Here is a 12,407-nt window from a genome sequence, read left to right on the forward strand (position 1 = left end):
TCAAGATTCTTCAGTACTGACCATATCAAGTATGGAAGGTTGTACTTGAGATGAATTTTGCATAGATTACAACTAACCCCAGTGACATTTTAATACCATCAGCCCAGAGACTATGCTAGAACTCAAAACTAAACTAGCATTAAGGTTTATATGCATTGCAATCACTGAAGCGATCAACTTTTGAAGGCTTAGACTGCAGGTAGTCAGTCCACTACCAAGTCTTCAAGACAAGCCAGTGGCACCAGGTATTTGCCCCCAAAAAGTGGGACTTCACTGTGGCTAACATGAAGCATGTGAAGATAAGAATGAACTGTTAAGAAATTACTGCCCACAAACACACGTATAGACAAACTGCATTTTATTTTTCAAAGAGATCAATTCATTGAAGAGATGATGCACCTCCTGAGGTGGCAGGTCTGAAAAAGAGATATTCAGTGGTGTTCAGTTGGCCATCTTATTTCAGGTTAGACACATCACTAGGTCAAAATTAGATATTACCTTTTGGATTGTTGGACATCCCATACAGCCTAGGTTTACCTGTAGCCAACACCAGTTGTGCCTTCAGACTGGGAAGGAAGGGGATCAAAACCAGTATTACTGCTGGACTGGTAGCTGGGCACCTGGGGCTGCTGCTTGGGCTGGTAGCTTGGAACCTGGGGCCTGGGCTGAGGCTGCTGCTTGGGCTGGTAGCTTGGTTCGTAGCGTGGCACCTGGGGCCTGGGCTGGGGCTGGTAGCTTGGCACCTGGGGCCTTGGTTCGTAGCGTGGCACCTGGGGCCTGGGCTGGGGCTGGTAGCTTGGCACCTGGGGCCTTGGTTCGTAGCTGGGCACCTGGGGCCTGGGCTGGGGCTTGGGTTCGTAGCGTGGCACCTGGGGCCTTGGTTCATAGCTTGGAACCTGGGGCCTGGGCTGGGGCTGGTAGCTTGGAACCTGGGGCCTTGGTTCATAGCTTGGAACCTGGGGCCCGGGCTGGGGCTGGTAGCTTGGAACCTGGGGCCTTGGTTCATAGCTTGGAACCTGGGGCCTGGGCTGGGGCTGGTAGCTTGGAACCTGGGGCCTGGGCTGGTAAGATGCCTGGGACCTTGGCTGAAAGGAAGTAATCTGGGGCTTGGGCTGGTAGCTGGGCACCTGGGGCCTGGGCTGAGGCTGCTGCTTGGGCTGGTAGCTGGGCACCTGGGGCCTGGGCTGAGGCTGCTGCTTGGGCTGGTAGCTTGGCACCTGGGGCCTGGGCTGAGGCTGCTGCTTGGGCTGGTAGCTTGGCACCTGGGGCCTGGGCTGAGGCTGCTGCTTGGGCTGGTAGCTGGGCACCTGGGGCCTGGGCTGAGGCTGCTGCTTGGGCTGGTAGCTGGGCACCTGGGGCTGGGCTGGGCTGAGGCTGCTGCTTGGGCTGGTAGCTGGGCACCTGGGCCTGGGGCTGGGCTGAGGCTGCTGCTTGGGCTGGTAGCTGGGAACCTGGGGCCTGGGCTGAGGCTGCTGCTTGGGCTGGTAGCTTGGAACCTGGGGCCTGGGCTGGTAAGATGCCTGGGACCTTGGCTGAAAGGAAGTAATCTGGGGCTTGGGTTCATAGCTAGGCACCTGGGGCCTGGGCTGGGGGGCTGGGCTGGGCTTCATAGCTAGGCACCTGGGGCTGGGGCTCATAGCTAGGCACCTGGGGCCTGGGCTGGGGCTTGGGCTGGAACCTGGGGCCTGGGCTGGGGCTTGGGCTGGTAGCTTGGAACCTGGGGCCTGGGCTGGGGCTTGGGCTGGTAGCTTGGGGGCTGGGCTGGGGCTTGGGCTGGTAGCTTGGAACCTGGGGCCTGGGCTGGGGCTTGGGCTGGTAGCTTGGAACCTGGGGCCTGGCTGGGCTTGGCTGGTAGCTTGGAACTGGGCTGGGCTTGCTGGGCTGGGCTTGGGCTGGTAGCTTGGAACCTGGGGCCTGGGCTGGGGCTTGGGCAGGTAGCTTGGAACCTGGGGCCTTGGTTTGTAGCTAGGCACCTGGGGCCTATAACTTGAAATCTTCTGGGATTTACTAGCATCAGGATTTTGATAGCCACCCTCAAAGCCAATATAGGGAGCTGAAAACAAAATGGAACGTTACGTGAACAAAAAGCCTCAAAACCAGAAATTCTAACTTTCCTGATCAGTAATTGTATTACTCTAAAAAAAGGTTCAGAACTTTAAACACAGCATGCAAAATTACAATCTTACCTTTAGAGTATGCTTGAAGTTCTCCAATTGAGAGCATCCATAGCAGCACCACACTATAAAAGAAAGCCATGATAAATGGTACTGTCAGACATTTCTAATAATCAATATATTTTTTAAAAGCATCATATCAAACACAGATCATTTTAAAGTACCGTAAGAGAAGTCCCATGGCTTCAGCCAGAAATGTGACCAAATGCAACTGCCTCTTTGTCTTGTTTCAACTGACCCAATGCCACCACAATCCTGTTTTCCTTCCTCAGTGGTGCAGTGTCAGGAAGTTTCCAGTGTAGTTAATTTATCTTGTTTTGACAGCCAATCAAAAACTCTTGCTTCCTAAATGATTGATTGGAAACAGGTGGCCTTAACAGGGCTGGATTCATCATGAAACACAGGTGTTCAGAGAAGGCTGCTTTTAGAAATAGTTTCGACCAAAGTGCACCACACTATCTAGTCTGTGTCTTTTGTCTTTTTATGTCAAGGGTTGATTATAGCCATCATCTGATTCCCCTTTTGTTTTACTTGGCTTCAAGTCCATATCTGCTTTTATTGGGTGGTTCAGTTTGCATCAGGCTCATCTCTGTTTGAAGAAAATAATTTTTCATTGTATACAAATTAAGCTTAGTGAAGAGTTTGAGACCGTCCAGACATACAGAAAAAGGTTACAAAACAAAATTCCCTTCAGACATGCATAATTTAATCACAGACACAAGTGATGCTAAAAAGTCTCCTACAGATATATCCCACTTTAATTTTGATTTTAAAAAATGAACTGGACTTTTAAGTGTGCAGCTACAAGTGTGACAACATTAATCTCAAATGATTATCTAATCAAATGTGAATAAAACAGACCACATAACAACTCCTGTACACCTTTCTTGTGTTTTTTTAATCTTGAGTAAAGACCTCATTTCAAAGTAAAATGTCTCATGTGTCTCTAATGTCTTTTTTGGACATTATGGATGGGTTTCTGGAATATGCAGCCTTTTAGCTCACGGAGGACATTTTCTATTCAACCACTGAAGTCATTCTGGGGTGCTGGTAAATGTATATATTTAGAAGGTATACAAGCATCCCTTAAACCCTTTTTTGCCTCTATACCTGAAAGGGTTGATGCGCCACATGTTCAAAGTAACTGGGGCAATAGCTTTCTGGAGCAGATAATTCTGCCTCACATGCCCTAAAGAAACCACAGAAGTCCTACCAGTTAAAGCAGTAGGATTGCAAATAAAGTTCATTACTACCAAAATAGACCTAAACTAATATATAGCTGTTTAACTTAAAAGGAAGTTTTTCCTTGCCATTGTCGCCTAGTGCTGCTCATGGTGGGATTTGTTGGGTTTCTCTCTGTAAATACCTATTTTAAAGAGTACGGTCTAGACCTGCTCTATATGAAAAGTGCCTTGAGATGACTGTTGTTGTGATATGGCGCTATATAAATTAAATAAAATTGAATTGAATTGAACTCAAGATTCTTCAGTACTGACCATATCAAGTATGGAAGGTTGTACTTGAGATGAATTTTGCATAGATTACAACTAACCCCAGTGACATTTTAATACCATCAGCCCAGAGACTATGCTAGAACTCAAAACTAAACTAGCATTAGGGTTTATATGCATTGCAGTCACTGAAGTCAAGTCAAATTTTATTTATATAGCACCAGTTCACAACAGAAGTTATCTTGAGGCACTGTACATATAGAGCAGGTCTAGACCACACTTTATCATATAAATTTTACAGAGAGAAACCCAACAGATCCCACCAGCACTGGGCGACTGTGGCAAGGAAAAACTTCCTTTTAAGAGGCAGAAACCTTGAACAGAACCAGACTCGGGGTGGGCGGCCATCTGCCTCGACCGGTTGGGTTTAAATGGGGGGGCAAGACAACATTGCAGATACACAGACTAAGTCAAATTAATTATTTTGACATCATGGGTTGAGCTGGATCATGGGAGCAGCAGGAGACTCTCCAGCTCCCGAGGCAGAACCCTGCAGTAAGAGACAATAGAAGAGAGAGAGAGAAGCACAACCTGGGCACTAATGTGCTTGAGGGAAGAAACAGTGATGTAGTGATATTAAGACTGTTTATAGTAATCTTGTCAGCAGGACATAATGGACATTTAATAACTACTAAGCTTAACTGATGCATTGAGACTGACCCAACCCAAAGGAAAAATGGTAACCTGAAATAGGAATCAGAATAATATGCTAGCCAAAAAGTTAAAGCATAGAGATGAGTTTTTAGTTTGGATTTAAAGGCCTGAACAGAGTCAGCCTAATATCAGAGAGGTTGTTCCAGAGGAAGGGGGGGGCTGATAGAAGGCCCTGCAGCCTGCTGACTTCTTTTAACACTATCTGGAGTGCCCATCATATCTAAAGTAATGCTAGGAGAAAGGAGCTGCTCCTGTTGATGGACACATCTCTAGCAGAGACACCCTGTCCTTAAGAGCAGAACAGCTAACACAAGCCATGATAGTTTAAGCTAGGTTAGCTGTAGGAATGAGAGGGTGAGGGTACAATTTAAGAAAGGCTAATGAGGCTACAAACAGCTAAACTAAACGGACATGACCAGGCTAGAGTCAAAGAATATATCAACAGGTGTGATCAAAAATAAATAAAAAAAAATTTAGTACAAAGCAGCAGACAGTGTATAACAAAACTTCAAGATAGAAAGTGAAGAGAGCACGTAGAGCAGCGAGTAAGTATCGGTCTCACAAAACCACAGCATACGGTACAGGTAGCGTCAGGATCAACTTTTGAAGGCTTAGACTGCAGATAGTCAGTCCACCACCAAGTCTTCAAGACAAGCCAGTGGCACCAGGTATTTGCCCCCACAAAGTGTGACTTCACTGTGGCTAACATGATTCAGTGAAGATAACTGTTAATAAGTTACTGTCCACACACACATATAGACAAACTGCATTTTATTTTTCAAAGAGATCAATTCATTGAAGAGATGATGCACCTCCTGAGGTGGCAGGTCTGAAAAAGAGAGATTCAGTGGTGTTGAGGTAGCCATCTTATTTCAGGTTAGACACATCACTAGGTCAAAATTAGATATTACCTTTTGGATTGTTGGACATCCCATATGCCCTATGTTTACCTGTAGCCAACACCAGTTGTGCCTTCAGACTGGGAAGGAAGGGGAGCAAAACCAGTATTACTGCTGGACTGGTAGCTGGGCACCTGGGGCCTGGGCTGGTAGCTGGGCACCTGGGGCCTGGGCTGGGGTTTGGGCTGGTAGCTTGGCACCTGGGGCCTTGGTTCGTAGCTTGGAACCTGGGGCCTGGGCTGGGGCTTGGGTTCGTAGCTTGGCACCTGGGGCCTTGGTTCGTAGCTTGGAACCTGGGGCCTGGGCTGAGGCTTGGGCTGGTAGCTTGGAACCTGGGGCCTGGGCTGAGGCTTGGGCTGGTAGCTTGGAACCTGGGGCCTGGGCTGAGGCTTGGGCTGGTAGCTTGGAACCTGGGGCCTGGGCTGAGGCTTGGGCTGGTAGCTTGGAACCTGGGGCCTGGGCTGAGGCTTGGGTTCATAGCTGGGCACCTGGGGCCTGGGCTGGGGCTGGGGTTCATAGCTTGGCACCTGGGGCCTTGGTTCGTAGCTTGGAACCTGGGGCCTGGGCTGGGGCTTGGGCTGGTAGCTTGGAACCTGGGGCCTTGGTTCGTAGCTTGGCACCTGGGGCCTGGGCTGGTAGCTGGGCACCTGGGGCCTGGGCTGGGGCTTGGGTTCGTAGCTTGGAACCTGGGGCCTGGGCTGGTAGCTGGGCACCTGGGGCCTGGGCTGGGGCTGGGGTTCATAGCTTGGCACCTGGGGCCTTGGTTCGTAGCTTGGAACCTGGGGCCTTGGTTCGTAGCTTGGAACCTGGGGCCTGGGCTGGGGCTTGGGCTGGTAGCTTGGAACCTGGGGCCTTGGTTCGTAGCTTGGCACCTGGGGCCTGGGCTGGGGCTTGGGTTCGTAGCTTGCCACCTGGGGCCTTGGTTCGTAGCTTGGAACCTGGGGCCTGGGCTGGGGCTTGGGCTGGTAGCTTGGAACCTGGGGCCTGGGCTCATAGCTGGGCACCTGGGGCCTGGGCTGGTAAGATGCCTGGGACCTTGGCTGAAAGGAAGTAATCTGGGGCTTAGGTTCATAGCTAGGCACCTGGGGCTTGGGCTGGTAGCTAGGTACCTGGGGCCTTGGTTCGTAGCTTGGCACCTGGGGCTTGGGCTGGTAGCTAGGTACCTGGGGCCTTGGTTCATAGCTTGGAACCTGGGGCCTGGGCTGGGGCTTGGGCTGGTAGCTTGGAACCTGGGGCCTGGGCTGGGGCTTGGGCTGGTAGCTTGGAACCTGGGGCCTTGGTTCGTAGCTTGGAACCTGGGGCTTGGGCTGGGGCTTGGGCTGGTAGCTTGGAACCTGGGGCCTGGGCTGGGGCTTGGGCTGGTAGCTTGGAACCTGGGGCCTGGGCTGGGGCTTGGGCTGGTAGCTTGGAACCTGGGGCCTGGGCTGGGGCTTGGGCTGGTAGCTTGGAACCTGGGGCCTGGGCTGGTAGCTTGGAACCTGGGGCCTTGGTTCGTAGCTTGGCACCTGGGGCCTGGGCTGGTGCTTGGGTTCGTAGCTAGGCACCTGGGGCCTATAACTTGAAATCTTCTGGGATTTACTAGCATCAGGATTTTGATAGCCACCCTCAAAGCCAATATAGGGAGCTGAAAACAAAATGGAACGTTACGTGAACAAAAAGCCTCAAAACCAGAAATTCTAACTTTCCTGATCAGTAATTGTATTACTCTAAAAAAAGGTTCAGAACTTTAAACACAGCATGCAAAATTACAATCTTACCTTTAGAGTATGCTTGAAGTTCTCCAATTGAGAGCATCCATAGCAGCACCACACTATAAAAGAAAGCCATGATAAATGGTACTGTCAGACATTTCTAATAATCAATATATTTTTAAAAAGCATCATATTGAACACAGATCATTTTAAAGTACCGTAAGAGAAGTCCCATGGCTTCAGCCAGAAATGTGACCAAATGCAAGCTGAACTGCCTCTTTGTCTTGTTTCAACTGACCCAATGCCACCACAATCCTGTTTTCCTTCCTCAGTGGTGCAGTGTCAGGAAAGTTCCAGTGTAGTTAATTTATCTTGTTTTGACAGCCAATCAAAACTCTTGCTTCCTAAATGATTGATTGGAAACAGGTGGCCTTAACAGGCCTGGATTCATCATGAAACATCATCTCTCTGTAAATACCATATTTTAAAGAGTATGGTCTAGACCTGCTCTACATGAAAAGTGCCTTGAGATGACTTTTGTTGTGATTCAGTGCTATATAAATAAAATTGAATTGAATTGAATTGAATTGAGTTGAATTGAATTATGGCTGGTGCATGTTACACACCTTGAGTTCCTCCACCTTCTGCTTGAGGATGCCCTACAGGTGCTCAATTGGGTTCAGGTCTGGAGACATACTTGGCCACTCCATCACCTTAACCTTCAGCTTCCTCAGCAAGGCAGTTGTCATCTTGGAGATGTGTCTGGGGTCGTTATCATGTTGGAAAACGGCCATGTGGCCCAGTTTCTGAATGGAGGGGATCATGCTCTGCTTCAGAATGTCACAGTACATGCTAGAATTCATGATTCCCTCAATGAACCGCAGCCCCCCAGTCCTGGCAGCACTCATGCAACCCCAGACCATGACGCTACCACCACCATGCTTGACTGTAAGCAAGACTTATGCCGGACACCATCTGAGCCAAACAAGTTTATCTTCAAGTCTCGTCAGACCACAGGACATGGTTCCAGTAATTCATGCTCTTGGACTGCTTGCAAACTGTTTGCAGGTTTGTGCACAAAATTTAACACAAAATTTAACAGCTCTAATCCATGATACACAAATTTGTATAGTCCAGTCAAGCAGGCAAAAAACATGAACATGATGAACAGGACATGTGGCTTTGCATGTTTGAATGACATGTACACGTATCACTAGGGGTGTACTCACTTGTGTTGCCAGCTATTTGGACAATAATGGCTGTGTGTTGAGTAATTTTTAGTGGATAGTAAATCTATACTGCTATACAAGCTGTACACTGACTACTCTAAAGTATATATATATAAGTTTCATTTCTATAGTATTGTCCCTTGAGAACATATAATAAAATGGTTGCTGAAATGTGAGATACTGTATTTTTGCTTCAATTTTGATTTTTTTTTTTTTTTTTAAATGAACTGGACTTTTAAGTGTGCAGCTACAAGTGTGACAACAGTAGTCTCAGATGATGATTATCTAATCAAAGGTGAATAAAACAGACCACATAACAACTCCTGTACACCTTTCTTGTGTTTTTATTTTATTTTATTTTGAGTAAAGACCTCATTTCAAATTAAAATGTCTCATGTGTCTCTAATGTCTTTTTTGGGCATTCTGGATGGGTTTCTGGAATATTCAGCCTTTTAGCTCACAGAGAACATTTTCTATTCAACCACTGAAGTCATTCTGGGGTGCTGGGAAATGTAGGTCTCCATTGTGCATCTGGCTCTTTATAGCAGAAACCCCTTCTATGTACAGGGAATAATCTTTCCGCAAAAGCACGTAGGCTCAAAATATACCCTTTGGTAAACGCAATAACATAACATAGCCAGTAGATGGAGCTCAGCCTTTGTAAGGGAAGAAAGGATTATTTAAGTATCTGATTCTCTCTTATTTAGCACAGGTTTTATCACTTTTACAACTAGATTAAATTAGTATCAATATATTTAGACAGTATATAAGCATCCCTTAAACCCCTTTTGCCCCTATACCTGAACATGGGTTGATACACCACAGTACAGACCATGTTCAAAGTAACTGGGGTAATAATATTTTTCTGGAGCAGATAATTCTGCCTCATTTTCCCTAAAGAAACCACAAAGAAATTTAGGGAGGAAATATCCTGTCCTGACACAAGCAGATGCTTTAAAACATAGTTGAATGGTTGGAATATTGTGCCAGATTTTAGTGGTGTGTATTATATTACATGAGTGAAAATCAGGGTAATACAGAAATAATATTGGTATTATTTGTGTAAATGAAATGTGCAGAACAACTGAAGACTTACAATAAAATGAAAAGCCAGTAAATGTCCCTGGAGATGAATATGATTTCATGTGTTTCAGTGCAAATAACAGACCATCTTTGGTTGAACTTGGGCATTCTCCAAAAAATACAAAAGTCATCTGATTGCAGTCATCTGAAGCAACTTTCCATCATCATTTATAGTGTTAGACCTAACAATTTTTCTTTTGTTTGCAGAAAAAAGTCTTGGCAACCTCCCTCAGATAGGCTATCTGATGAAACAACAATGTCTTTTGCACATCCATGATCAAAATAACAGTTATTAAGTAAGTGGCAAACTCTGATTCTGTTGAATGAATCACTGCTTAAATATGAAGAGTTGTTTTACATCAGAGAAGTGAATCTGGTCAGAGCTTGAGGCTGTTTTTGTTGGGTATACACCAGCTCTCAGGCTCGATGGCGTGATGATATTTTGCCTCATCTCTAATTTTCAAGTGACTTTTGTTTAACCACCAGTTTCAGCACAGAAGCATGTTGTAATTTAAGAGGAACAACGGTTGTAGTTAGTTTAGATGGAAAATGATTAGAGGCTGGCACATCTGCTCATCCGGGCCTATTTCTGTATACACAATACACTGTTTTGTATGCATCCATCTGGTAGGTCTGACCTGTGAATGTACCAGAAATATTTTAATGTTATTTATTTGTTGGTTTTATGCTCCTCACTACAGTTATAACAGCTCCTGTTCAGTGATCTTGAATAATCGGCTATACTGTTTTATTCTGTTTTATTTTTTGCTGCTGCAGCAGTGATACAGTTTTCTCACAGGGAACATAAAGGTTTCATATAGACACTGTGCTCTGTTAAACTGCTGACTCTCAGCAGGGCTGGGGAGGGTGGCTGACAATCTTTGTGAGGTTACATGAGATAAATGGAGTCAAATCGAGATCAGAGTATGATGAATTGAACATTGCAGCTCTGGACAATGGTTCGAAATAATTAAGTTTAAGTAATAAGTTTAGGTCTTGTTAAGTCAAAATTGAAGCTGATTCTCAGCTTGTGAGAATTACATCATCTCGCCTTTTGCATAACTTGGAGAAACTACATTGATTGTAACTGTGACGGCTTTGTCTGAGATGTATAGCTCTTTTGGAGAACCCTGTGATTTATTCCACATAAACAAAATCTTATTTATTCCGTTCTCTCTAACTCTGTGGAGTTTGATCACTTCACATTTATAAAGTGTCTCCTGTCTCTCTCAATCGCTGTATTCTGTATAGAGTCTGGAAATTTCTGTTCTTTCAAGCCTCACATAATAGGACTGAACGATGTGCTAAAACAAAAATATTGCAATTATTTTGACATATATTGTGATTTAAGTGGGATTTTTTGAATTTGACTCTCACAAAAAGAAAGAAAAATAAATAAAAATGATGAAAATGTGCACTTTTGCTGGGGTCAGTACCAAGTAAACATGTTCCCGTATGTATGGAGGATATGATTTGTAGCCACACCACAGTGCTTCATTTATGATGGTATGTTGAGACGCATTTTGCCTTTTATCAGAAAATAGCAGCCCCTGCAAACTGGCCATACACAGTAAAATCGGGTATATGTAGAATAATGCCAATAGCTACTGCAAATAACTATTATTATTGTTATCATCAGGTGAACTGTGCATTTGTTCTAATCTGTTTAGTTTAATTGGGTCCCTTCCTGAGGTGAAAAGCCTAATGAGTACCAGCCGTCCCACCCAGGGTTAGATAATCCAGTCTGGGACCAAGCTGTGACCTCAGGCTGACGTGCCGCTCCGGCCCTGCCCATCCTGCGATGCACCGCCGCTGTCTGCCCCGCAGTCCCTCTCCCTCACAGAGAAAACAATATCCCCACACGTCAAGGACTAGCTGCTGCTCGCCACCAGCTCCGGTCTATCTACCGCGCTTACACATGCTTTTTACCGAAAACAGGCCCAACGCCGACCGCCTGCGACAAGGTGAGTGTGTTGACTTTTGATTTTAGTGGTCAGAGTTGGAGGAGAAAAGACGGAGGAAAGAAAAAGAAAAGGCTCCGTTCAGCAGCATCGCGTCGCGGCGGCGGAGGCTGAAAAAATGATGCCTCGTTCGGTCATAACGGGAGGGACGGCAGCCTCGGTTTCCAACATATTTTCTGTCTGTAACCGCCATGTCATCTTTAAACAGACTGTCATTTTCGTTTAATGTTAAATAACTGTTTGATAAGTAGCCGATAGATGATGCTAGCTTAGCTGGTGGCGTTATGTATTTTTTATCGCAGTGGCACAAAGGCAGGGGAGCGGATGGTAACGGTCGAACACATCATCGGTGTTTCATCGTTAAAAAGCCGTGGAAACTGGATTAACGTGCTTAATTTGACAGTGAGAAACGGGATCAATTCGTTTATGAGAAACTGATGTGGTTTAACGTTGCCACAGCAGCGGCCTGCACCCCCTATGTAATCATATTGATCCCATATTAGAAGAAACAACAGCGGCATACAATCAGTGTAAAGCTCGAGGAAGTGAAGAAGTGCGACTTCCGCTTAAAATACAAAATAAAAGCTTGGCTGAATTGAGAAATGATGTCTTACAAAAGCTTGGTTATTTGAATGAATATGAATTTATCCATTAATTTATAAGCCTGTTTGATACTTATCCAAGCGAAGAGATTAGTAATCAAACCATAGTAAATATGTATATATTTTCAAAGATGTAAGGAACAGAATCAGAAAATATAAGATAAAGAATAATTAAAAATCTCATCGGCTAGACACCCAGGAAGTTCACTTAATTCAGTGTTATTTGTAATTAGCCAACGTTTTATTCTGGATACAATGCAATGATATGATTCAGTCAGTTTTTCCAAGAGAGTGTTGTTGCTTTGTACATGTAGTAGGGCGTTGATTTTTATAAGTTGTGCACACTCACAGGCTTTTATTTTGAAGGCTCTCTCACTGTACTTCCTAATGTATACCAGTTGTCTTGTGCTAGTTGGTGTAATGAGGTCCATTGCAATATGGTGGGAATGTAGAGTAAACCCCATGCCAAGTCTACAGAATTAACCTGTAAGTTTTGCCACTTATATTTATTAATATTAAATGTGTTCTCGGTGTAAATTATCAAAATGATTGATCTCTCAGTGACATGTTTTGTATTTAAGGGTGTTTTTATAGGGAGTTAGT

The 12,407-nt window shown here is 45.3% G+C and overlaps 2 protein-coding genes across 9 annotated transcripts in view; one reads left to right on the forward strand and one right to left on the reverse strand.

Annotated features, from left to right (window-relative positions):
* Positions 1 to 341: 341 nt before the first annotated feature.
* Positions 342 to 7,267, reverse strand: LOC108887155 (uncharacterized). Of its 7 annotated transcripts, none has more exons than XM_051075070.1 (19): positions 7,148 to 7,267; positions 6,996 to 7,048; positions 6,744 to 6,862; positions 6,573 to 6,689; positions 6,348 to 6,533; positions 6,018 to 6,215; positions 5,766 to 5,885; positions 5,439 to 5,726; positions 1,908 to 1,973; positions 1,789 to 1,827; positions 1,621 to 1,647; positions 1,452 to 1,586; positions 1,218 to 1,352; positions 1,050 to 1,172; positions 930 to 1,016; positions 759 to 896; positions 654 to 686; positions 538 to 620; positions 342 to 416 (listed from the first exon to the last, which is right to left on the reverse strand). In XM_051075070.1, exons 1-19 carry the CDS (start codon positions 7,162 to 7,164, stop codon positions 380 to 382), a joined length of 2,001 nt encoding a protein of 666 aa, XP_050931027.1. In that variant the 5' UTR covers positions 7,165 to 7,267; the 3' UTR covers positions 342 to 379. The 7 variants fall into 7 exon arrangements, with proteins under 7 accessions (XP_050931027.1, XP_050931028.1, XP_050931031.1 ...); XM_051075071.1 differs by lacking the exon at positions 654 to 686 and having other exon boundaries at positions 831 to 896; positions 5,766 to 5,804; positions 5,859 to 5,924; positions 5,991 to 6,215; XM_051075074.1 differs by lacking the exons at positions 654 to 686; positions 759 to 896; positions 930 to 1,016 and adding an exon at positions 897 to 929 and having other exon boundaries at positions 1,128 to 1,172; positions 1,263 to 1,352; positions 5,766 to 5,804; positions 5,859 to 5,924; positions 5,991 to 6,215.
* A 3,745-nt stretch (positions 7,268 to 11,012) lies between these two features.
* The window catches only part of rusc2 (RUN and SH3 domain containing 2), a 36,749-nt gene continuing 35,354 nt past the window's right edge, over positions 11,013 to 12,407 (forward strand). Inside the window, exon 1 of one of the 2 annotated variants that reach the window (XM_018682354.2) lies at positions 11,013 to 11,205. The gene's annotated coding sequence lies outside the window, so the exon portion shown is untranslated. The remainder of the gene's footprint in view (positions 11,206 to 12,407) is intronic. The other variant, XM_018682355.2, reaches the window with a different exon arrangement.

The sequence above is a fragment of the Lates calcarifer genome, linkage group LG13 (genome assembly GCF_001640805.2).
Source record: "Lates calcarifer isolate ASB-BC8 linkage group LG13, TLL_Latcal_v3, whole genome shotgun sequence".
In the NCBI taxonomy this organism is placed as follows: domain Eukaryota; kingdom Metazoa; phylum Chordata; class Actinopteri; family Centropomidae; genus Lates; species Lates calcarifer.